The 25,702-nt window shown below is 41.6% G+C and overlaps 1 protein-coding gene and 1 pseudogene across 12 annotated transcripts in view; one reads left to right on the top strand and one right to left on the bottom strand.

The window, feature by feature from the left end:
• Positions 1-25,702, top strand: part of MARK3 (microtubule affinity regulating kinase 3) — a 117,412-nt gene that overhangs the window by 24,353 nt on the left and 67,357 nt on the right. For 11 of the 12 annotated variants that reach the window (XM_032134663.2, XM_032134662.2, XM_032134659.2 and 8 more), the window contains exon 3: positions 17,545-17,598. In XM_032134663.2, the coding sequence (XP_031990554.1) occupies positions 17,545-17,598 (54 nt within the window). Of the gene's footprint in view, positions 1-17,544; positions 17,599-25,702 lie in introns of those variants that run through there. The other variant, XM_032134664.2, reaches the window with a different exon arrangement.
• LOC116484986 (large ribosomal subunit protein uL1-like) lies at positions 1,857-15,835 on the bottom strand (annotated as a pseudogene).

Here is a 25,702-nt window from a genome sequence, read left to right as displayed (position 1 = left end):
GAAGGACATAATAGAAGGGCAAAGAGTGGGGAGGAGTGGGGAGGGAAGGGAAGAGGAGGAGAAAGGAAGAAAAGAGGGCAGAGCCCTTGCAGTCTGATTGCCTCTCCAGGGCCCCGTATCTTAGTACTGCTGCAACAGCAATTACATTTCAACATGAGATTGGGCGGGGACATTCATTGAAACCATAGCACGTATGGACAAAAAAAGGGTGTAGAAAAAACCAGAAGTTGCTTTTTCCCTTTTCGCTACTTAGATTTGTGATCTTTTTATATATTTTTGTCATTCATAATTTCTTTTTGAAGTAAGTTCCCTGGCCACCCGCAGTAGCTCATGCCTGTATTCCTAGTGCTTTGGGAGGCCAAGGCAGGAGGATCACTTGAGCCCAGGAGTAGAGGACTGCATTGTGCTATGATTGTACCACTGTACTCCAGCCGGGGCAACAGAGGACACTCTCTAAAATAAATAAAAATAAAACAAGTTTCCTGTTCATATCCTTTATTCATTTTTCTTTTTTTTAATCTTAGTGATTTAAACTCTTTATGTTTCAGTCATCTGTCTGATATGTCTGTTAATGTAGGTTATGAATATCTTTCCCTAGATTACTCCTTTTAACTGTTTATGATGTCTTGTTTTAGGGAACTTTTTAAGTATTTATGTGGCAAAATCATTTAATCTTTTTCTTTATTACATTTGCGTTTCATGTCTTCTTGAAGATTTGTCCCATGATTTAAAAAACAGTTCTATAGGCCGGGTGCAGTGGCTCACGCCTGTAATCCTAGCACTTTGGGAGGCCGAGGTGGGTGGATCACGAGGTCAGGAGATCGAGACCATCCCGGATAACACGGTGAAACCCCATCTCTACTAAAAATACAAAAAATTAGCCGGGCGTGGTGGCGGGCGCCTGTAGCCCCAGCTATTCGGGAGGTTGAGGCAGGAGAATGGCGTGAACCCGGGAGGCAGAGCTTGCAGTGAGCCAAGACTGCATCACTGCACTTCAGCCTGGGTGACAGAGTGAGACTCCGTCTCAAAAAAAAAAAAAAAACCAGTTTTATATTTTCTTCTAATACTCCTCCCATGGCTCACATTTTAATGTTTAATTCATGTGGTGTATATTTGGGAAGATTAGTATTGGGTGTAGAGATCTGACTTTTTTTTTCCACTTGGATTACAATTGTCCCAGAACCATCAGTTCTCTCCCCACAATTGAAGATACCTGCGTTAACACATAATAAATCCTCATATGTGTCTTGTTATTTCTCCAGTCTGTTTATTTAGTCCTATACCCATACCGTGGTGTTTTTATTATTGCAGCTGTAGATTGTATGTTTTAGGTCAAGTTCCCCTCCTGATGATTCTTTTTTTTTTCTTTTCTCTCCTTTTTTGGTGAGATGGAGTCTCACTCTGTCGCTAGGCTGGAGTGCAGTGGCGGGATCTCGGCTAACTGCAACCTCCGCCTCCCAGGTTTAAGCAATTCTCCTGCCTCAGCCTCCTGAGTAAGTGGGATTACAGGTGTGTGCCACCACGCCCAGCTAATTTTTGTATTTTTTGGTAGAGATGGGATTTCATCATGTTGGCCAGGATGGTCTTGATCTCTTGAACCCATGAACTGCCCACCTCAGCCTTCCAAAGTGCTGGGATTACATACAGGTGTGAGCCACCACGCCTGGCCAATGACTCTTATTTTTCAAAATTTTCATAGCTTTTTTTTTTTTTTTTTTGGTCATCATTTACTCTTCCACATGAATTTTAGAATTAAGTTGGCCATTTTCTAAAAACAACACGAAATTTTGATTAGATTAGTTTTCATGGGATTAGTTGGTTTTTGGTTTTTTGGTTTTTGGTTTCTTTACTAGTAGCAGTAGAATTTATTCAAATACGCCTTAATATAGGCGCTGGGGCTTGCCCATGGTGCTCTTGATATATAAGGCCCGGACATTCTGCCAGTTTTTTCTCGAGCAGTGACACCAAGAAGTTAACAGCCAGGTAAATGTTATACACAAGCTCATCGTCTGTCATCTTCATGTGGCCAACAGCCACAGCCAAACATAACATCTTCATATGAAACTTGATTGTGGACTTCGCCTCATCCACTTTGCCACTGTGTTTTCATTGTGTGTGAGCAGGGAAGGGAACTTTACTGCCTTAGTTAGGCCTATGCCAAGGATTCATGGGATTTGTTTGATCAGAGACTCTGAAGCCAAAAATGCATCATACTTCTTGGCCAGCTTCTTGACCAGTTTCTTATTCTTGAGTTTTTTTGGCACCTCAGTGTCCACGTTGGGGAATATCCATGGCCTTGGCCTCGTCACAGTGCTCCTGTTCCCCCAGGACCCACACTTGGGACAGGGAGTGGACTTAAGCCTGACGGTGCCCGAGAAGCGCTTGTCCTTCTGGGGGTCATAGTTCTTCAAGCTGATCTGCAACTCTACCGTCTTCAGGAACTTGGGGCACTTGCACTGATTCCTGTGCAGGACTTCCTGCACCGCCTCCTCCAGGGTGTCGCGAGAGACTTTCCTGCTTATGGCTTCTCACGCCACGCTAACCAGAAAAGAGGGTTTAGTTGGTTTTATAAATTATTAATAGTTTGGGAGGAAATTGATATTTTAATGATGCCAAGTCTTTCTTTCTTTCTTTTTTTTTCTTTGAGGCGGAATTTCGCTCTTATTGCCCAGGCTGGAGTGCAGTGGCATGATCTCAGCTCACCACAACCTCCGCCTCCTGCGTTCAAGCAGTTCTCCGCCTCAGCCTCCCGAGTAGCTGGGATTACAGGCATGCGCCACCATGCCCAGCTAATTTTTGTATTTTTAGTAGAGACGGGTTTCTCCATGTTGGTCAGGCTGATCTCAAACTCCCAACCTCAGGTGATCCACCTGCCTCGGCCTCCCAAAGTGCTGGGATTACAGATGTGAGCCACCACATTCAGCTAATGCCAAGGGTTTCTGTTCAGGAATGTGCATGTGTCTCAAATTTGTTTTCAGGTTTTGTAACCTTTTTCATGTATGTTTTATATAATGCTTGTTAAATTCATTTCAAGCTATTTTATAATTTTTGTTCCTAATGGAACTTTTTTTTCCTCAAGAAGGCAATAATCATATAACTTCTTGCATTTGAGAAACTTTTGATCTCTCATTTGGAACATCAAAAATTAAATTTCTATTGTTTTTTAATAGCACGCTTTTTTTTTTTTTTTGAGACAGAGTCTGGCTCTGTCACCCAGGCTGGAGTGCAGCGCGATCTCGGCTCACTGCAAGCTCTGCCTTTTGGACTCAAGCAACCTCCCACTTCAGCCTCCCCAGTAGCTGGGACCACAGGCACACAGTACCGCACCTGGCTTATGTTATGTTATGTTATGTTATGTTATGTTATGTTATGTTATGTTATGTTATTTTTTGGTAGAGATGGGGTTTTGCCATACTGCCCAATATGTTATGTATGTTATGTTATGTATGTTATTTTTGGTAGAGATGCGGTTTTGCCATATTGCCCAATATGTTATGTATGTTATGTTATGTTATGTTATGTTATGTTATGTTATGTTATGTTATGTTATATGTTATGTTATGTTATGTTATGTTATGTTATGTTATGTTATGTTATTTTTGGTAGAGATGGGGTTTTGCCATATTGCCCAGGCTGGTCTCTAACTCCTGAGCTTAAGCAGTCCGCCTGCCTCGGCCTCCCAAAGTGCTGAGAATACAGGCGTGAGCCACCACGCCTGGTCAGTTGTCTTTTTTTGAGAATGTCAAATAAAATGGGATCATATGGTATGTAACCTTTTGAAACTGGCTTCTTCTCACTCAGCATAATGTCTTTTGTCTTTGAGATTGATTCAGGCTGTTGCATATATTGACAGTTTGTTCCTTTTTGTTGCTGAGAAGTATTCTGTTGTATGGCTGTACTACAGTTGGTATTAGCTCCCCCACTGAAGGACATTTGAATAGTTTCCAGTGTTTGGCAATTATGGATAGAACTCCTGTACAGGTTTTTCTGTGAACATAAGTTTTAATTTCTCCAGGAGTGACATTACTGGATCATGTGGTAAAGAATTAAGTGAACTGTTAACTAGAAAACTGGTTTTATATAGCAGTATAATATTCCTAGTAGAAAGAAACCTAAAGCCTCTGGTCTGTTGCTTTTCTTTTTTTTTTTTTTTTTTATGATGGACTTTTGCTCTTGTTGCCCAGGCTGGAGTGCAATGGCTCAGTCTCGGCTCACCGCAACCTCCACCTCCCAGGTTCAAGCGATTCTCCTGCCTCAGCCTCCCTAGTAGCTGGGATTACAGGCATGTGCCACCATGCCCGGCTAATTTTGTATTTTTAGTAAAGACAGAGTTTCTCCATGTTGGTCAGGCTGGTCTTGAACTCCTGACCTCAGGTGATCCGCCTGCCTTGGCCTCCCCAGGTGCTGGGATTACAGGCATGAGCCACCACACCTGCTACTTAGTGCTTTTCTCAGCTAAGATCTTTATTTTTGTCAGTGTTCTCTTGCCCTGTGATGGGAATATGATGTATCTTGCCTATTGAAGAACTAAAACCTCTGAAGAAAACCCAGAGGGTTGTGGGAAGAGTGGCATTGATGATTTGGGGACTTAATTCATTCTGAGTCAGTATAAGTTAAAGGGTTATTATGTATTATGTTGAGAGTTTTAACTGCTATCCTTGGGGTAAGAACAGAGATGTAGAATTATATAGTGAAAAGAATTTTCTAAAAGAAGTGAGTAGGGACAATCTGTGTCATGCATTTAAGTCACAAGGATGTCATGAACATTAAAGATACTCACGAAGGCCAGGCATGGTGGCTCAGACCTGTAATTCCAGCACTTTGGGAGGCCAAGGTGGACGGATCACAAGGTCAAGAGATCGAGACCTGAGGTCAGGAGTTTGGGACCAGCCTGGCCAACATGGCAAAATCCTATCTCTACTAAAAATACAAAAAATAGCCGGGGATGGTGATGTGCGCCTGTAGTCCCAGCTACTCGGGAGGCTGAGGCAGGAGAATCGCTCGAACCCGGGAGACAGAGGTTGCAGTGAGCCGAGATCGCGCCACTACACTCCAGCCTGGTAACAGAGTAAGACTTTGTCTCAAAAAAAAAAAGATACTCATGAAAAACTATGTGTTCGTTGGAAGAAAGGTGTTTTAATTTAACAAACATGTTGGAGTAAGAATTATAAACAAGATACATTAATATGTACACTCTGGAGACCATTTTAAATCAAGCCTTTAAATAGCCTAGTTATGGTGTAAGTTCAGTTTAGGTGAGACTTCCCCCAGGATGACCATGAACCAGTCAGAAATGGATATCAAAATGCTCATTTTATATATTTTTAAAATACATGTACCAGTTGTGAAATTCATCTGATTTAGCTCTTAAATGAAAATGCTACCCATTATCCATATTGTCCTGGAAGCATCTATCCCATATTTACTATGAATCTGGGGATGTTAGTTGCATCTGCTGTCTTACTTTTGACCAACTTTTCATAGCTTATGGTTATTTTAGTGTGAAATATTGTCTGTTTTACACCACAGTTTTCTTTCGAGTTCATTATTTTCCCCCCACTAATTTTCATAGCCTCCCAGAGACTTTTCCCCTTACATGAACTACAGAACTCACTTGTTTCAGTCATTTGTGCTTTATTGGAGTTATTTATTGTTAAAAAATTATTTTCCTGAAGTAATGCATGCACATAGCTTAACAAGTCAAATGAACTAAAAAGTTCTAATGACAATCAGAATTTTCTTTTCTTATCCCGCTTTTTCCTCCGCATTATTACTCAAAGGCCCTGACTTTTTTAAGCTCTTTCTTCTGATACTCTAACAGCTTTCTCCAAATTTATCATTTTAAACATCATTGACTTCCACTTCCCACTTCCATATCTACATTTCTTTACCTAGCTTTTCTATTGCAATGATATATTTGGCTTATTTACTTAAATTAAGACTGTGTAAGTATTGTTGAGTTTTGGCTATGATCATTTATTTTCTTATAATTGTAAAGCTTTGTCTAAAATTAGTAGTTGCTTCTTTTTCTATAAACTCTTAGGTTTTATGTGTTACTGCTAATTGGCCAAAATGTTCTAGCTTATCTTTCAAATATTTTGCAATACTCACACATATAATATAATGTATTAGCTCTAGAGAGAATCGGTGAGTATAAATTAGAGACAGCAAGGTAGCTCTTTCTAGGCACAGATAAGTGGGATGGTAGGTACAGGGAGACATTAGGCCAAGGTATTTTTTAGAAGATGGACAAAATATCAACATATTTCTCTACGAAGGGGGATAATCAAATAGGAGGAAATTGGTGCTGTCGAAGAGATTTTGGAATAGGTGAGGGGATGGTGGAGGCATTGGCCTTTGGATAACATGGGCAGTTCTTCCATAGAAATAGGAAAGCAGGCCAGGCGTGGTGGATCACACCTGTAATCCCTGCACTTCGGGAGGCCGAAGTGAGTGGATCACCTGATATCAGGAGTTTGAGACCAGCCTGGCCAACATGGTGAAACCTCATCGTTACTAAAAATACAAAAAATTACCTGGGCGTGGTGGCATGCCCCTGTAATCCCAGCTACTCAGGAAGCTGAGGCAGGCGAATTGCTTGAACCCGGGAGGCAGAGGTTGTGGTGAGCCGAGATCGCACCACTGCACTCCAGCCTGGGCAACAAGAGCAAAACTCTGCCTCAGAAAAATAAAGAAAATAAAGTAAAGAAATAGGAGGAAAGCAGAGGGTGCTGGCACCAGTGCAGGTGAGGGGATCCTTATGGTAGTAGGAGCTTGTAGAAATTCTCTTCTGAGTGCAAACTATTTTTTTCAGTAAAATGGAAAGCAAACTGATCTGCTACGATGAGGAGATATATTAGAGATGTGAGGAGGTTAAAATAATTGCCAGATAAGCAGGAGAGTGAATGGACTAGAGAAATGTGATACAATTGCCAGGTAGCCTTAAGGCTTCCCTGAAGTTGGTGACCAAGGATTTAAAGTGGGAAGAGTCAGCATGGCGATATGTTACTCTCCAGCCGCATTCAGTTGCCCAGCTGCAGGCATGGCATTTGCAGAGTTTGGGGTTTTGTCACATTAGTATAGTGAAAGGACAAAGGAACATTGTTATAGAACCCCCCAGGGAGTGATCACAATGAAATTAGTGATATAATTAGGAAGTAAGAACTTGAGGAGGAAGACTGACCTTATGAAGGTGTGGGGTCAGTGGATTACAGATCCTGGTAAGTTCTGACAGTTATTGGAGTACTAGAGTGAGTGAGCAGGAAGGCAGAAGAAGTTGGTTAAATAATGGGAAGCTCAAACTTGGATCATGAAAGGTTTTCAGATATTGGTGATGTGAAAGACTGGAGTATAACCATGTAAGTAGCTTAAGTATGTAACATTTTTTTTCTTCCTGGAAGTTTATCCTTGGTTTTTAGAAATTACCCATTGAGGTGCCAAGGGGTAGTCTTCATTCATTGTTTTTGGTGCTCATTGGACCCTTTTAATATGGAGATTTTTGTCTTTCATTTCTGGAAAATTGTCTCTTTTTTAACTTAAAAATCTTCATTCGGCCGGGCGCAGTGGCTCACGCTTGTAATCCCAGCACTTTGGGAGGCCAAGGCAGGCGGATCACGAGGTCAGGAGATCGAGACCACGGTGAAACCCCGTCTCTACTAAAAAATACAAAAAATTAGCCGGGCGTGGTGGCGGGCGCCTGTAGTCCCAGCTACTCGGAGAGGCTGAGGCAGGAGAATGGTGTGAACCCGGGAGGTGGAGCTTGCAGTGAGCTGAGATTGTTCCACTGTACTCCAGCCTGGGCGACAGAGCGAGACCCCATCTCATAAATAAATAAATAAATAGAAAATTGAGAACTCCCCAAAGCTTTTATTTATTAGGGTTATATGTATTGATAGCTGCTGAATTAGAAGTTATTACTTAGGAAACTTAAAATATATATTCATCAAAAATAATAATCCTAGTACATGGTAATGTAAATAACATTTTTATGAAAAAGAACTATTTTCCAAAGCAAATTATTGAAAAGAGTGACATTGTTTAAATTTTTTGCAAACCCCTTTAATGTCTGGCTTAATAGAAGTTAGCTGGGTTCCTCTGTCTGCTCTGCATTCACACTATTTCAGTATGTTGTTTTGGTTGAAGTGTATGAAGCAATGTAGCTACAAAAGGAAGGGAGCATATTAACACCCTTTTCAGGTGATTGTAGATATCGTTCTTTGACATTATACCAAAACTCAGCAGTTTCTTGGGGGTGGGTAGACAGTGATGAATTGAATTTTTATTCAAAACAACTGTAGTGACTGACAAAAAAAGTTAAAACCCAGAATGATTTGCTTCAATTAAAAATTAATTATATCCCAAGAGCAGGGGTCCACCAGGTTGTCTGAGGGGAGGGGTGAACTGGCCCAGAAACGGAGCAGGGCAAAATTCCTCTGCTGATCAGTGGGATGGGGATTGGGATCAAGATTGCTCCTGTGAATAGCCACTCCCCGGGGAACATAGCGAGATCCTGTCTCTTTTTTTTTTTGAGACAGAGTCTCCCTCTTTTGCCCAGGCCGGACTGCAGTGGCGCTATCTCGGCTCACTGCAAGCTCCGCCTCCCAGGTTCACTCCTGAGCCCCAGCCTCTCGAGTAGCTGAGACTACAGGCACCCACCGCTGCGCCCGGCTAATTTTTTGTATTTTTAGTAGAGACAGAGTTTCACCGTGTTAGCCAGGATGGTCTCAATCTCCTGACCTCGTGATCCGCCCGCCTCGGCCTCCCAAAGTGCTGGAATTACAGGCGTGAACCACCGCGCCCGGCCGAGGTCCTGTCTCTTAAGAAAAAGAAACAAACTTTTGGAAACAAGCAGACAAGAGTGAAAGAAAGCCTTGGTGTAAGATATAATTTATGTGTTCTATATAAGATACAGAATACATATCTTATATAACTAAAAAGCATAAAAACAGTCAGCATGCTTTTAGTACAACCTGGAGGTATAGTTAATGTGCAGGAAAAAAGCTCCATATAAGCCTAATCCCTATATATAAAAAAATCACTGAATTCCACAGTTTTGAACATTTTTTTTTTTCTTTTTTTGAGACAGAGTCTTGCTCGGTCACCCAGTCTGGAGTGCAGTGGTGCAATCTTGGCTCACTGCAGCTCTCTACCTCCTGGGCCCAAGCAATCCTTCCACCTCAGCCTCCTGAGTAACCAGGACTAGAGGTGTGTGCTACCACATCCGGCTGATTTTTTGTATTTTCTACAGAGATGAAGCATCCCCATGTTGCTCAGGCTGGTCTCGAACTCCTGGGCTAAAGTGATCCTTCTGCCTGGGCCTGCCAAAGTGCTGGGGTTAAAGGGATAAGCCACCACACCTGGCCAACACTTTTTTTTTTGGTGGTGAAATATATACAACATAAAAGTTATAATTTTAACCATTTTTAAGTGTGTAGTTCAGTGACATCAAGTATATGTACATTGTTGGGCAACCATCACCACTGTTCATTTCCAGGCAGATAGTTAATACTCATTTTTTGTGGTTTCTATATTTGCAAATTTACCTATTCGATAAAATTTATTTGTAACCCCAAAATCAGTACAGCACTTTGGTAATCCTTTTCGGACATATGCGGAACGGTGAAAATATATGCACATCCCTAGTTGAGGTTCAACAAGGGGACATTTGCTTTCTTTTTTCAGTCTTTGTGCCGTAAACCAGTGTCTTTTTTGTGATCTATTTAATGCCATTTTTTTTTCATTTTTGTACTTTTTGTTGATGATTTTGCCATTTAAAATGGGCCCCAAGCATAGTGCTGAAGTGCCAGCTAGTCTTCCTAACGCACACTTGAGTGAAACTTACCTAAACATGTATTTTCTTTGTAAGGCACATCATAGCCTTGCCATGGATAAAACTCTGGACTGTTGAGTTTTTCCTTGCACTGCACATGGCTGTGATGCTTTATAAAGAAGATGCACGTGTTAGAAGTTTCACTCAAGTGTGTGTTACAGTGCTGTGGCTGTGAATTCAGTGTTAAGCAATCATATATAGTAAAGAAGGTATTCTTAGACATACACATAAAACAAACTTATGTATTAATCCGCTGATGCAAAGTGTTGTGACCAGAGGCTTGCAGAAACCTAACTCCCTAGAAGCGATGATTTCGTATTCACTAATTCAGTGAGCACAGTAACTGCATAGAATGAACAATGAGAATTGACTGTAGCTCCTTTCTTGAAAGAAGAGGCTTAATTATGGAGAAAGGCATCAGGAAAAATCACAGGCTTTCCTCATTTGTGTGATTTTTTTATTCTGTTCATGTCTTCAAGAGTGGAGCCATAAGAAGAAAACTGAGAGCTCCCAGTAAATGGGTAACGAGTGCCTGGCTTAGCCTCGTAGAGGCCAGAGGAACGTCAGCCTTTACACTGGGACATTCCACACACATAACACAGAGTTCTTTTCTGTGGACAGTTGAGTTTTTCCTTTTCCAAGCATATTCTAGGGTTGTCTTTCTGTGCCCTGCTACATGTGCCACTGTACTGCTGTCAGATTTTTATCTCCCAAAACTTCTTTGAAGTCACTTGTCTTCTGGTGGCACGCCTTCCCTTCTCTTGGCCATTCTTTGTCATTTGGTCTTTGTTCTTCAGTGGGCCTAGCAGGTGGCAGGACAGAGAAATGCATGTGATCAATATGCCATCTTTAACCAATGTCCTTATTATGGTTATGAAAATAACTTTTCATATAATTATTTTTATTCAAGTTACATATTACACACAGTTTAAAGAGTCAAGACTTGTTACAAAAGAGTCCCCTAGACTCACTTGTTTCCTTGTCTCCCAGGATGGCCACTTTTAATCTTTTAAAGTGATTCTTTAGTCTTTTAAATGATTCTTTCATACTTTATAACATGCTTGTAGTCTTGTTTTTCAGGTTTAGGCATTATCTATTGACATTTTATTTAAAGTCATTTTATTTATTGACTTTAAAAAACACAAAAACTCTTTACTGAAATGTAACACAGGTTGGGTGCAATGGCTCATGCCTGTGAATCCCAGCACTTTGGGAGGCCGAGGCAGGCGGATCACCTGAAGTCAGGGGTTCAAGACCAGCCTGACCAATATGGTGAAACCTTGTCTCTACTAAAAATACAAAAATTAGCTGGGCATGGTGTGTGTGCCTGTAGTCCCAGCTACTTGAGAGGCTGAGACAGGAGAACTGCTTGAACCTAGGAAGTGGAGGTTGCAGTGAGCCAAGATTGTGCCACTGCATTCCATCCTGGGCGACTGAGCAAGACTCCATTTCAAAAAAAAAAAAAAAAAAAAAGAAACGTAACACACATAAAAAGCACCCAAATCATAAGTGTACAGCTTGATGAATTATCACAGAGTAAACAAATTTGAATAACCATGACCCAGGCAAAAAATATACTGTGACCCACACCCTAGAAACCTCCCTTTGGCCTCCTTCAGATCCCTTCACTACCCCACCTCCTCAAGTGAACCACTGTGCCACCTTCTAATACTATAGGTTTTGTCTGTTTGTTATTTTAACATTGTACTAATAGAATGTTAGAGTATATTAATAATAGTGTATTATTTTGTGTCTATTTCTTTTACTCTACTTCATGCTCGTGATATTCTTCCATGTTGAAGTTTTCATTTGTAACCAACTGTTGTAGTTGTTTGGCTTGGTCTCCATTTGCTATGGATTGAATCGTATGCCTCAAAATTCATATGTGTAAGCCCTAACCCCCCGTGTGACTGTATTTGGTGATAGGGTCTTTATAGAAGGTTAAGTGAAGTTGTAAGTATGAACCCTGATTGATAGGATTAGTGTTATTACATGAAGAGACACCAGAAAGCTAGGTTTCTCCACCACGTGAGAACACAGGGAGAGGGTGGCCATCTGCAAGCCAGGAAGAAGGTCCCCTCCAGAACTGTGAGAAAATAAATTACTGTTAAGTCCCCCAGTGTGTGGTATTTTGGTTATGGCAGCCCAAGATGACTAATGCATCATTCTTCAGGCCACTCTGTCCCCCTAGAGGACTTGCAGTCTTTTTTTTTTTTTTTTTTTTTTTTTTTGCCTCCTCTTTTAGTGGCTGTGAATGCTGTTAACACTTTCAGAAACAGGGTGTTAGGATCTTTTGACCGTTGGTGAACCAACAGAAAGTGGAAGATAAGGATTTTTTTCCAGTGGGTGTCTGCTGTGGATTTGTTGGGAGAAGCCCTTCTCATGTATGAGCTGGCCCTATCCCTATTTTGTAATTTTCCACTTTGCTGCTGGCATCAGAGTGAATGTAAATGGAATTTCCCAGAAATTTCCACAGCAAGTGGCTTTCTCACTTAGTGAGCCCCCTTGGTGTTTGTTGAGTCTCCCTTTACCCAACCCCACAATCATTGGAATAAAGGGGTGGTCTTCTCTCCAGTCTGCACCTTTCTGAGGCACTGCAATTGGGGACACCCCAGTTACCACCTCTTTTGGTGACCCCAAGGTTTCAGCTTTGCCTGAGCTCTCCAGGCTCCAGCTCTGGGCCAAGGCGATTTTGGTGGAGTCATCCCAGCAGGGAGCTAGGAGGAAGAGGGGATTAGGAACTCCCGCTCAGGCTTCCTTGCTGCACATACACATGTCACATCAAATGATGGTGTTTCACTCTGGAGACATAGTTGCTTTTTTTTTTTTTTTTTTTTTTTTTTTTTTTTTGTGACCGAGTCTCGCTCTGTCGCCCAGGCTGGAGTGCAGTGGCGCAATCTCGGCTCACTGCAAGCTCCGCCTCCCGGGTTCACGCCATTCTCCTGCCTCAGCCTCTCCGAGTAGCTGGGACTACAGGCGCCCGCCACCACGCCCGGCTAATTTTTTGTATTTTTAGTAGAGACGGGGTTTCACCGTGGTCTCGATCTGTCGACCTCGTGATCCGCCCTCCTCGGCCTCCCAAAGTGCTGGGATTACAAGCGTGAGCCACCGCGCCCGGCCCATAGTTGCTTTTGATAAAATGACTTTTCTGCAGTTTGGTTAAGTTGATTGAAACATATTTGAGCTCCTATTTTTGCTTCAGATGCTATTGAATTGCAGTACCTGAAGATGAAAATGTATAAGAACAGAATCAGGCTGGGCTTGATGGCTCATGCCTGTAATTCTAGCACTTGGGGAGGCCGAGGCGGGCGGATCACTTGAGGTCAGGAGTTCAAGACCAGCCTGGCCAACATGGCGAAACCCTGTCTCTACTAAAAAAATACAAAAATTAGCTGAGCGTGGTGGCGTGCATCCGTAATCCCAGCTACTTGGGGGAGGCCAAGGCACGAGAATTGCTCGAACCCGGGAGGCAGAGGTTGCAGTGAGCCAAGATCGCGCCACTGCACTCCAGCCTGGGCAACAGAGCGAGACCCTGTCTCAAGAGAAAAAAAAAAACAGAATCAGAATCTTTGGAATAGTGACTGGATGCCGTGGCTCACGCCTATAATCCTAGCACTTCGGGAGGCTGAGTTGGGCAGATGGCTTGAGCCCAGGAGTTTGAGACCAGCCTGGGTAACATAAGGAGACCTCATTTCTACAAAAAATTAGCTGGACATGGTGGCACGTGCCTATAGTTCCATCTACTCGGGAGGCTGAGGTGGGATGATCACCTGAGCCTGGGGAAGTCGAGGCTGCAATGAACCGTGATCATGTCACTGCACTCCACCCTGGACAACAGAGTGAGACCTCATCTCAAAAAAAAAAAAAAAAAAATCTTTAGAATAGGAGGAGGATATTGAGCAGAACCATAAGAAAGTAGTGATTAAGAGTCCAGGTGTGAAAATAGAAACCAGGTCTCAGGAGCTCAGAGAGAAGAAGAACTGGAAAGGCAGCATCTTTGATGGATTTGGCCATGAGGAGGAGGAGGAATAAAGCAGAATGGAGGCCAGAAAAGAGGATGTATGTCTAAGGGTTTCTTTAGAATTGGGAGATCCAGGTATACCGTGTAAAATTACTTATGAAGGTAAAGTTTGAAGAAAATTCATTCGACTTTGATTTATATGATTTTTAAAACCTCATTATCTGTTAAAACACCAAAAGCCCTGTTTCTTGGTTACTGATTATGAGTGTTCAAGGCCTCATATCAACTCAGCATTTATTTATTTATTTATTTATTTTATTTTATTTTATTTTTTATTATTATTTTTTTTTTTATTTTTTTTGAGACAGAGTCTCGCTGTCTTGCCAGACTGGAGTGCAGTGGCACGATCTCGGCTCACTGCAACCTCCATCACCCAAATTCAAGCAATTCTTCTGCCTTAGCCTCCCAAGTAGCTGGGATTACAGGCCCATGCCACCATGCCCAGCTAATTTTTTGTATTTTTAGTAGAGATGGGGTTTCACGATGTTGGCCAAGATGGTCTCTACATCCTGACTTCATGATCTGCCTGCCTCGGCCTCCCAAAGTGCTGAGACTACAGGCATGAGCCACCACACCTGGCTTATTTATTTATTTATTTATTTATTTATTTATTTATTTATTTGATGGAGTCTCATTCTCTCTCCCAGGCTGGAGTGCAGTGGTACCATCTTGGCTCACTATAAACTCCGCCTCCAGGTTTCAAGTGATTCTCCCGCCTCAGCCTTTCGAGTAGCTGGTGGGATTATAGGCATCCGCCACCAAGCCCAGCTAATTTTTGTATTTTTAAGTAGGGACGGGGTTTCACCATGTTGGCCAGGCTGGTCTCGAACTCCTGACCTCAGGTGATCCACCTGCCTCCCAAAGTGCTGGGATTACAGGCATGAGCCACCGCACCCAGACAACTCAGCATTTATTGAGTACTCCTTATGTGCCAGTTAGGGCTATAAAGATGAATAAGATGTCTTTTCCCCAGTTGAGATATGCATAAGACAGTTCGTGTTTGCCTATTTCAGTAATCAATATTTTCTTTTGCTTATTCAGTTTCCATTGAAACTTACATTTTCCAAATACAAAATTAGAATTCCAACTTTGCGTTTTTCAGGTGCACACACTCATTTACTCTCCACTCCTTCCCCAGTTCTGATTTGCTTTCTCCTGGCCCATCCACTCCAGAGTCAGAATTGCTGGATGCCTTGTTGCAGTGATTTTTTCTGTAGCTCCTCTGTAGGTTATAGACTCATAGGGAATAAATAATGTGGTCAGATGGAGGCTTTAGACCAAGTTAAGCAGGGTTTTTAAAACATGGTGTTAATGTACATAATGCAGCCATTCTCAAAAGTATGGCATGGGGAGACCCCTGGGGGTTTTCTGAGACCCTTTTAAGGAGTCTGCAGAGTCAAAACTATTTTTGTGATACTAGTAAAACATTTGCTTTTTTCATTCTCTCTCTCACAAGTGTAGAGTGGAATTTTCCAGAGGTTACATGATGTGTGATATCACAACAGATTGAATGCAGAAGCTTGTATGAAAATTTCATACAAATATATTATTTGTGTTATAATGGGCTTATTGTTATTTTGAAATCAATTATTAAATACTTTCTTTTAATAGTTTCTCAGTTTTTATTTGTATCATGGTAGATATTCATTGATACAACCCACATTTGGGGGAATCAGTCATCTTTAAAAGTGTAAAAGGGACCAAAAAGTGTGAGAATGTTTGATGTAGAGAAACTCCAAGCTTATTCCCTGGACTTTGGCTATAGATGCTTTCTTCAGGGGTGGGTCTTCTGGGCCTGTGTCCTGCAGGATGCGCAGTAGGAAGCACAGCCTCTTTGATCTTACGGGGGTGGCCTCATTTGCTGTTTTGGAGCTCAGATGCAAAGCCGAGTTACTTGATATTCCCTGGTCATGGCAAAGCCTCTCTCTACTTTTCTTCCCTTCTATTGTCACTTCCATTCTTTTCCCATAGTCCATAGAAATCATTTTTACGTGACAGTGATGAGCTGACCAGAAGCTATAGAAGCTATAGTACTTCCTATATCCTAATGGTTTTTAAAAACACTAGCTGGGGCATACTCACCCTTTCTGAACAAAAGCTGCTCGGTGACCCTTCTGTTGCCTCTCTATATATTCACTTGGTTAGGCCACAGATTGGTTTGGACCTAGTTCCCTTTCCTTCTTTAACTGCCCAAAGGGCTTTTCTGTTTAAAAAAAAAAAAAAAAGTTTTTAAAGTTTTCAGATTCAATACCCACCTATTTGTATGCTTACCCGTCCCAGAGTCAGGTAAATTTAAAGTGTCAGTAAATTGTAAAGAAAAGATTTGCTACGTTGCATATGTTTTTTGAAGTGCTTTCTGTGTATAATCTCTCTCTCTCTTGGTTTGGAGGAGACTTTCCCCTTGTCTATAAGTAACTTAAATATAAAATGTTGTAACAATACGTTTATTAGTTTGAAGCCCCAATTTTCTTTTCTTTTTTTTTTTCTTTTAAGTGAAAACAAGTTTATAAAAGAAGTAAAGAAACAGGCCAAGTGCTGTGGCTCACACATGTAATCCCAGCACTTTGGGAGGCCGAGGTGGGTGGATCACCTGGGGTCAGGAGTTCGAGACCAGCCTGGCCAACATGGTGAAACTCCATCTCTACTAAAAATACAAAATTAGCCAGTCGTGTTGGTGCGCACCTGTAATCCCAGCTACTCCAGAGGCTGAGGCAGGAGAAACTATGAAAACTTGGGAGATGGAGGTTGCAATGAGCCGAGATCGTGCCACTGCTCTCCAGCCTGGGCAACAGAGGGAGACTGTTTAAAAAAAAAAAAATAAAATAAAATAAAGAAACAAAAGAATGGCTGCTCCATAGACAGAGCAGCAGTATCAGCTGCTTGACTGAGTCTACTTATAGTTATTTCTTGATTATATGCTAAACAAGGGGTGAATTATTCATGAGCTTTCTGGGAAAAGGGCAGAGATTTCCTGGAACTGAAGGTCCCTCCCCTTTTAGGGGACTATTTAGGGTAACTTCCCAAGGTTGCCGCGGCATTTGTAAACTGTCATGGTGGTGGTGGGAGTGTCTTTTAGCATGCTGATGCATTATAATTAGCGTACAATGAGCAGTGAGGACGACCAGAGGTCACTTTCATCACCATCTTGGTTTTGGTGGGTTTTAGCCTGCTTCTTTACCGCATCCTGTTCTATCAGCAGGGTCTTTGTGACCTGTATCTTGTGCCAAGCTCCTCCTATCTCACCCTGTGACTAAGAATGCCTAACCTCCTGGGAATGCAGCCCAGTAGGTCTCAGACTTATTTTATCCAGCACCTTTTCAAGATGGAGTTGCTCTGGTTCAAACACTTCTGACATATTTCCCGCCTCCCTTTTACGGGGGACCCTTAATCCTTAAGAATTGTAGCGGGACAAAGATCATCTGTAACTTCTTCGCCGAATAGGGGTGATGATATTCCTGCCTATTAGGGTCTCTTGTATTTAGGGTAGGGAGAAGTTTAGTGAGAAAGCATTGGTATAGAAGCCCTTATTTTCAGTTACACAATGTTATAAAGTTACAATTGCTTATTATAACCAGCTGAGTTTTAGGTTTTGTGGTTTGTTGCTTGCTTGCTTCTTAATGTCATGTATCTTGGCATTTATCAGTCCATAATTACTAAATTCTTAAAATCCATAAATATTTGTTATTCTTTCTAGGTTGCAATAAAAATAATTGACAAAACTCAGTTGAATCCAACAAGTCTACAAAAGGTAAGATTGGTTCAATATCTAGTACTTTTTAAACGATCATCAGTGCTAGTTGCCATCTAATTTGTCCCTTAAATACCTCAACTGTTATTTTATGTTTAATGCCATAAAGCTTCCTATTCCTCAAATGAATGCAACTTAATGTAGTATTTCATAAAAAATTGTTGGGTTATCTTTGGTTGGAGATTATTTTTAAATGTTCTTAACAGCACAAACTAAAGGCTGTGCTTTTTTTTGTACTTTTTTTATTGATATAGTTGTACAAGGCTGTACTTTTTATTGAATATTCTTAATATTGACTAGAGTTTTCTTAAAATAATACAGTACAAAAATATTTTAATGTAATTGATATTGTGCAAATTTGTACCTTTCTTATAGCTGATACTGAAAATTTTAAAGTGAACACTTTGGCTTCCTTAAACTCTTGACACACCACATCTGATTAAGGACTGATGATTAATATAAAAGGGAAATGTTAAAGTAAAACTGAAAGTGGAAAAGCATGTTCATAAAGCAGTATTACCATTGGTATCATTTAACATAGATCAAGTATTTGCCCTAGTGCCTTTTAGAATCACCTGGGCAGATTTTTGAAAGTCCTAACACTTACATAATAATGCCTAAGCAATTAGGTTGGGCCCAGGCATAGGTATTTCACTGGTAGGACATCAGCAAATAATTAATGATCGTTATAATAAAATCCTTCTAGTTGTTTTCAGCTTTGCAGAGTCTTTTTACATACTTCATTTGATTTCTAGATTTGACCTGTAGTAGTTGGGGCGGGGGGCGGGTACAGAGACCATGAAGTAGGAAGAGAAAGTACTGAATTTAAGTCCTGGCCCTGCCACTTAGCCGAATTTCTGACCTTGAGCAAGGCACTTAACTTTTCTGGACCTTGGGTTTCTCATCTTTAAAATGGAGATAATTTCATCTTCTTATGATGGATGTGAGTATTAATGAAATAATGCACATAAAAGGGCTTTGTAAACTGCACAGCACTGTACAGTTGTGCGATATTTTGATAAGCGCAATGCTCTATATACATTTCTAATGTATTCCTCATGGTTATTTATATCCTGGTAATTTTGAAGCCCTGTCCCTGTTTTGTGTGTGGGAGGTGGGGAGGGAGGTAGACTTTCTCTGCACTAAAAATGTTATTTCAACAAGTGGTTCTTTGTGATCGGCAACCCATAATGGGCCTTAAGGCTTCTCAAGGTGGGCATGAAACATCTAAAAATTCCAGTCCTTTGTCCTGAAGAGTAAATTTTATCTGTTTCCTTAAACTTCCATATCTTCAGCTATCTAAGGATTTGGTACTAATAAATACATTAGGGGTTAATAAAATTTAGTATTCAGAACTAAAATTAATATATAAGGATGTTTAATGAGGACTCTGAGTATTCTATGATGTTACATACCTTCCACTATTCATGTGTACCTGGATACAATTGTAATCCTAACAGTTTTCCTGGAAAAATTTTTACCATGGTGTTGTATCAATTGGCTGCAGTTTTTCCATCTTGTTTGCTTGCTTCCTTTATTCATTTTATTTTATTTTTTTTTGGTAATATTTTTCATTGCTGCTCTTCTTTTATTATTTCTCACATCATTATCAGTTTAGTGCATGGTAGTTTGGTTAGCCCATTAGTGTGATTATGCATATTTGCATCTGAATTTTGGCTTATAGTAATAATTAAAACTTTAAGATTTGTTTTTGGTATCATTCAAGTATGAACCATTCACCGAAGACTTATTCTAAAGCCAGCTCTATCCCAAGTTAAATAACTTGATAAGTATAATATTTTCAATTTATAGGGCATTGTTTAAAATTGTGTATATAACTTCATATGCTTATAAAGTAAATTAGAAGCATTTTATATACATTTGTTTCCAATTCTTTTTCACCGAGTATCTTACCCCCAGGCCCCCATCTTCCCCCCCATCCATTTTGCAACAATGTAGAATGTACCAGGCAACTTTGTCAGCCTCCTTTGCAGTCATTCTTGCATCCTTTTTTCTTCTCAGCAGCATTCGTAGTTGTATCACACTTGCTTCAGAAACAGCTCTCTTAGATAGCGATTTAAAGCTGTGGAGCATGCCCTAGCAGCTAACATTCATCGTAAGGAACATTCTGCCATCAGCAGTATGCAATCTGTTTTTACCACCACTACCGAAAAAGGTGGACTGGCTCATTCAGGCAGTGTTTGAACACACGTGTTAAAATATTGGTTTCATGGTATTCAGGCTTGCATGCTGGGTCATGAACATTTACTAAATGCACATATAAGTAAACCTGAGTTGACTATGTTTGCAAATTGATATTATTTTCACAGATGAGTCTCTTCATTTTTCCTTTGTATTTGTGCAGCCACTGAATTAATAAACGTTAGATTCTGGTGAGACATTTATTTTTCTCCTTTGTTTTTGTACTTTTAAGAGATGGGTCTTGCTCTGTTGTCCAGGCTGGACTCAAACTCCTGGGCTTAAGCGGTCCTTCCACTTCAGCCTCCCAAGTAGCTGGGACTACAAATGCACACCATAGCATCTTGCTATATACCTTCCAGTGTCTCACTACTATATCTGGAATACTGTTCTATTCTTATGCATCTTTTAGGTTAGTTTTTTGTTTGTTCGTTTGTTTTTGTTTTTGTTTTTTTGAGATGGAGTCTCGCTCTGTTGCCCAGGCTGGAGTGCAGTAGTGGGATCTGAGTTCACTGCAATCTCCGCCTCTTGGGTTCAAGCAGTTCTTCTCCCTCGGCCTCCCGAGTGGCTAGGACTACAGGTATACGCCACTACACCTGGCTAATTTTTGTATTTTTAGTAGAGATGGGGGTTTTGCCATGTCAGCCAGGCTGGTCTGGTCTCAAACTCCTGACCTCAGGTGATCCACCTGCCTCAGCCTCCACTTGCTGGGATTACACATTATCTTGCCCGGGCCAAGGTGGGTGGATCACTTGAGGTCAGGAGTTCGAGACCAGCCTGGTCAACATGGTGAAACCTCGTCTCTACTAAAAATACAAAAATTAGCTGGACGTGGTGGCACACGCCTATAATCCCAGCTTCTCAGGAGGCTGAGGCAGGAGAATTGCTTGAACCCAGGAGGTGACAGAGCAAGGCTTTGTCTAAAAAAAAAAAAAAAAAAAAAGAAATTTGTCACATGTAATGAAATAAGTGATTTTTTGTAATGTATTTATGATAGCTGGTTAGTTAGCCAACCTTGAGCACATTCAGGGATGGAGACACACTCCTTCCCATAGCATCTTGTTCCAGTGTTCAGTGGCTTTGCTATTAGAGCGCTTTCCCCTTACTTCAGACTCGCATCTGTCTTCTAGAAACTTCTACAACACTGTTTACTATTTGTCATATGGAGTTATAGTCACTCCAAACATAACCAGCCCTTAGAAGTTGCTATTTTGGATCTTGTTGATTTTCTCTTATGCAAAGTAAATCCCCTCAGCCTCCTTGGGTACTCCCACAGGAGCTTCGCTCAACAGAAGCCTACTTTATTCCATACTTAGAATTGTTTTTTCCCCCCCCACCTGAATTTGTTTGATTCCTGCTAAAATTCATTTAATTGATTTTCTGCCTTAATTCCAGTCTTTTGGGGGATTTTGGAATAATGGGTCATTTGTATTAGCTGTTATGTAAATTGGATATGGATGTCTCCATCCAATTAAAATATTAAACAAGGCAAGAACAAGACCTTTCAATGGAGAATTCATCCAAGTTGATACTGCTGACCCAGTAGTAAAGCATTTTTTGAGTAAGATTCAACCGCCATTCTTAAATATCTAGACTTAGTAAGACAGAAAGGGAAATCCCTGTGTTTTTAAATTTTAATGAGATTTACAGAGGAAGAAAAAAAGGAACATTAAACACAAATATATGCAAAATACCCACTAGGATTTATTAAAGCATTATTGACTATGGATTTCATCAGGGTCTTTGTAGGGAAATCCTGCTTATACCCACCTCAATCTTCCTCCCTCCCTTCCTTCCATTGGCCTTATCGTGATTGTAAAATAGGGCAACACTACATTCCGTAAAATAGAATAAGTGTTCCTATGAGCTGAGCAGAAGTTGGCTTTAGAGACAGGCAAAGGCTGAAGAAGGCTGAGGCAGGCCAGGTGCAATGGCTCACTCCTGTAATCCCAGCACTTTGGGAGCCTGAGGCGAGAGGATCACTTGAGCTCAGGAATTCGAGATCAGCCTAGGCAGCATAGAGACCCATCTCTACCAAAAAAAAATTAAATAAATTAACCAGGTGTGGTGGTGTGTACCTGTAGTCCCAGCTACTTAGGAGGCTAAGATGGGAGGATCACTTGAGCCTAGAAGTTGGAGGCTGCAGTGAGCTGTGATGGTGCCCCTGCATTCCAGCCTGGGCAACAGAGCAAGACCCTGTCTCAAAAAAAAAAAAGCTGAAGCAAAGAACAAAGAGTGTATTGATCCTTTCAGAGTTCCTTTTTTTGTAAGGCAGGGACAGGGAAACAGAACAATAGACCACAATAGACTATACCACATAGAAAAGTAACCGATTAGTTAACATCAGGTTACTTCATACTACATTTTTTTCTGTAAGGATTAAAGCAGTAGGAACTTTATTATTGTGCCAATTGAAGTTTTTTCTTTTTTTTTTTTTTTTTTGAGACAGAGTCTCACCCTGTGACCCAGGCTGGAGTGCAGTGGTGTGATCTCGGCTCACTGCAACCTCCGCCTCCCAGGTTCAAGAGATACTCCTGCCTCAGCCCACTGAGTAGCTGGGACTACAGGTGCGTGCCACCACGCCTGGCTAATTTTTGTATTTTTAGTAGAGGCAGGGTTTCACCATGTTGGTCAGACTGGTCTCCCAACTCCTGGCCTCAAGCGATCCGCCTGCCTTAGCCTCCCAAAGTGCTGGGATTACCGGCCTGAGCCACCGTGCTCAGCCAGGACAGTTTAAATCTTCAATCGGGCTGGACACAGTGGCACATGCCAATAATGGCAGCACTTTGCGAGGCCAAGGCAGGTGGATCACCTGAGGCCAGGAGTTCGAGACCAGCCGGGCCAACATGGTGAAACTGCATCTCTACTAACAATACAAAAATTAATTGGGCGTGGTGACATAGCCCCAACTACCCAGTAGGCTGAGGCACAAGAATCGCTTGAACCTGGGAGGCGGAGGTTGCAGTGAGCCAAGATCACACTACTGCACTCCAGCCTGGGTGACAGGGCGAGACTCTGTCTCAAAAAATAAATAAATAATAAACTGTCCTGTTTGGGAAATTAGCTGTTATCTCCTTTTCTTCTGATTTCTAGGAAGGTCAGATAACAACTTAATTTAGGTTTGGGAATGTGGAACCTTAGCAGGGATTACTCCATTTTTAATTTTAACCTGGTTTCCTGGGGCCTAATGCAGGAGCTTAGTCCCAAACAATGGCTTCCTATAATTTTTATTTAGCAATTCTTCCCTTTTGGTCAGGCTTTCACCTAGGTAAGAGTGTAACCAAAACCTAGGATATCCCTGCTGTTCTCAGTTGCCATCATTTTGGGTTTCCCGTTTCAGCATGCCATTGATGGGGTGTTCTCATTATCGTGTGTTTCTTTTGAGTTTTTGTTGTTCTAGCCAGAGAGAAACCATTTGACATCCGATAGGTGGCTACATGGAGACACTTAACACTCTAGGAGGGTACAGCATACCAGAGAGACTACCATTATGACTATCATGAGGATCACACCAAGCATTTAGAGTATGCTCCTAAGCCAGGGTTTTTATGAACCAAATCAGCTAAAATTGTATAGCCAAACAAGGAGTCTGCCAATTTTAACCAAGTGGTCTGCTCTACCATACCCAAATCGCAACGAGAAGTGTCATGAACTGCACAGATTCCTCCATGTTTAGTAGGCAGTCCAGCATTCCATGACCGGGCTAAGTATAAAGTAGGGAGTGCAAGTTACCCACAGAAGCTGCTGACGGTGAAATTTTAGCTACAGCATGATCCTGCCAAAGTGAAGGAGGTAGGCATTAGTAAGGAAAAATTAAGAGGGGCAAAAGCCTTGTTATGAGGTCTTGTTGTTCTGACAGTCTTGGGAAAAGCTGTCCATAGCCTGCAGTCCACAACTTCTCGTCCTGGTTCGCAGTTTGAATGTCTCTGGTTGTGGCATCTGGCATTCTGGTGAATTCTCTGTGTGGCCTACACATCAGGCATGAGACTCGAAATTTACATCAAGCTGTCAGCTTTGGTTTATAGGGCTTCTGAAATTGAGCAGCTCATTCTTCATTGGCAAGTTGTAGCCAGATGTTAAAGAAAACTAGAAGAATTCAGAATCCAGTTCAGTCAGGAATAATCTTATCAGGTCATTTCTGGAAGTCATTTCTGTGAATTAATATTTTAGAAGCCTTTTTTGCTTCTAATTTCAAATTGGAAGGTATAGGGTTATTCATTGTGCCCCTCAAGCCTGGTCCACTCTGATACCCCTCAAGCACCAGACACCTACCCAGGAAGAGGGAGGCTGTTTTCTTTTTAAAGCTAGTATTTGCTTTGGAGCCACTGTTAGTGCTTAAAGCTCTGTAGCAGTAGCATAGCGGCTTTTTTGGTGTCCTAGGGAATGTTGGTCATGGGATGTAGCAGGGAACCTTATAATTTGAAAGCAAGGAGAACCAGTTCATGCTTTTCATGTGGTCTATCGTGTAATTACTTTTACTGCTGCCACCACTGGGTTATTTTGGGCACTGTTGATTTGGTTTTCTTAAACCAGTACTTTTCAACCCTTCTTGTACATTAGAAACATTTGTGGAGTTTGAAAAAAGCATATTTCCTTCACAGTCCTTTCCTCCCTAGAGATCCTATCTTGGCAGGTCTAGAGATGTGGTGATCTCAGAACACACCCCAGATGAGAATGGCTCCTAGTCTGCCTTCAATTTCCCCCAAAGTTCTTAATTTCTCTCCTCTTCCAATTTTACTTATTTTTTATTTTATTTTATTATGTTTTTTTTTTTTTTTTGAGATGGAGTCTTGCGCTGTCGCCCAGGCTGGAGTGCAGTGGTGCGATCTCAGCTCACTGCAAGCTCTGCCTCCCGGGTTCATGCCATTCTCCTGCCTCAGCCTCCCGAGTAGCTGGGACTACAAGTACCCGCCACCACGCCCGGCTAATTTTTCGTATTTTTAGTAGAGACGGGGTTTCACCGTGTTAGCCAGGATGGTCTTGATCTGCCCGCCTTGGCCTCCCAAAGTGCTGGGATTACAGGCGTGAGCCACCGCGCCCGGTCTATTTATTTTTTATTGATTGAGTGATTGATTGATGGGGTCTTGTCCTGTTGCCCAGGATGGAAGGTAGCAGCAAGACCAGAGCTCACTGCAGCCTCGAATTCCTGGGCTCAAGTATCTTTCCACCTCAGCCTCCTGAGGTAGCTGGGACTATAGGCACGCACCACCACACCCAACTAAAGTAACCTATTTTATTTATTTATGAGACGGAGCCTCCCTGTGTTGGCCAGGCTGGAGTGCAATGGTGCCATCTCGGCTCACTGCAACCCCCGCCTCCCGAGTTCAAGTGATTCTCCTGCCTCAGCCTTCCAAGTAGCTGGGATTACTGGCACCCACTGCCACACCCAGCTAATTTTCGTATTTTTAGTAGAGACAGGGTTTCACCATGTTGGCCAGGCTGGTCTTGAACTCCTACCTCAAGTGATCCACCCGCTTCGGCCTCCCAAAGTGCTGAATTACAGGTGTGGCCACTGTGCCTGGCAAAGTAACCTATTTTAAAGATGACCCCTTCCACAAATATTCTAAGTTTCATAGACAGCTGTTACTGCCACTGCCACTGCTGAATATTTTCTCCCTCTCTGGAACTCTTCCTAGGAATGCCTTAGTAACCAGTTCCTGGCCTCCTTTCTCTATTGGGTGAAGCACAGGTTATTTTGGAAATCCCTTTCATTGAACAACTCTTTTCATCTTTTTCTTTTCGTTCTTTTTTTTTTTTTTTTTTAACTACCTTTCTCTTTCATTTTCTTATATTGACTTTTCAGGCCATTAACAAAAGTAGTAACCACTGTAAAAATAGTTGTTACAGTCTTGCCTGTTATTTAAAATCTAGTGTCTACATTCACATCAGTGTCATAAATCTGATA

The sequence above is a fragment of the Hylobates moloch genome, unplaced genomic scaffold (assembly GCF_009828535.3).
Source record: "Hylobates moloch isolate HMO894 unplaced genomic scaffold, HMol_V3 SCAFFOLD_16, whole genome shotgun sequence".
In the NCBI taxonomy this organism is placed as follows: Eukaryota; Metazoa; Chordata; class Mammalia; order Primates; family Hylobatidae; genus Hylobates; species Hylobates moloch.
The sequence above is the reverse complement of the archived record's forward strand: the minus strand, read 5'-3'. Positions and strand labels throughout refer to the sequence as shown.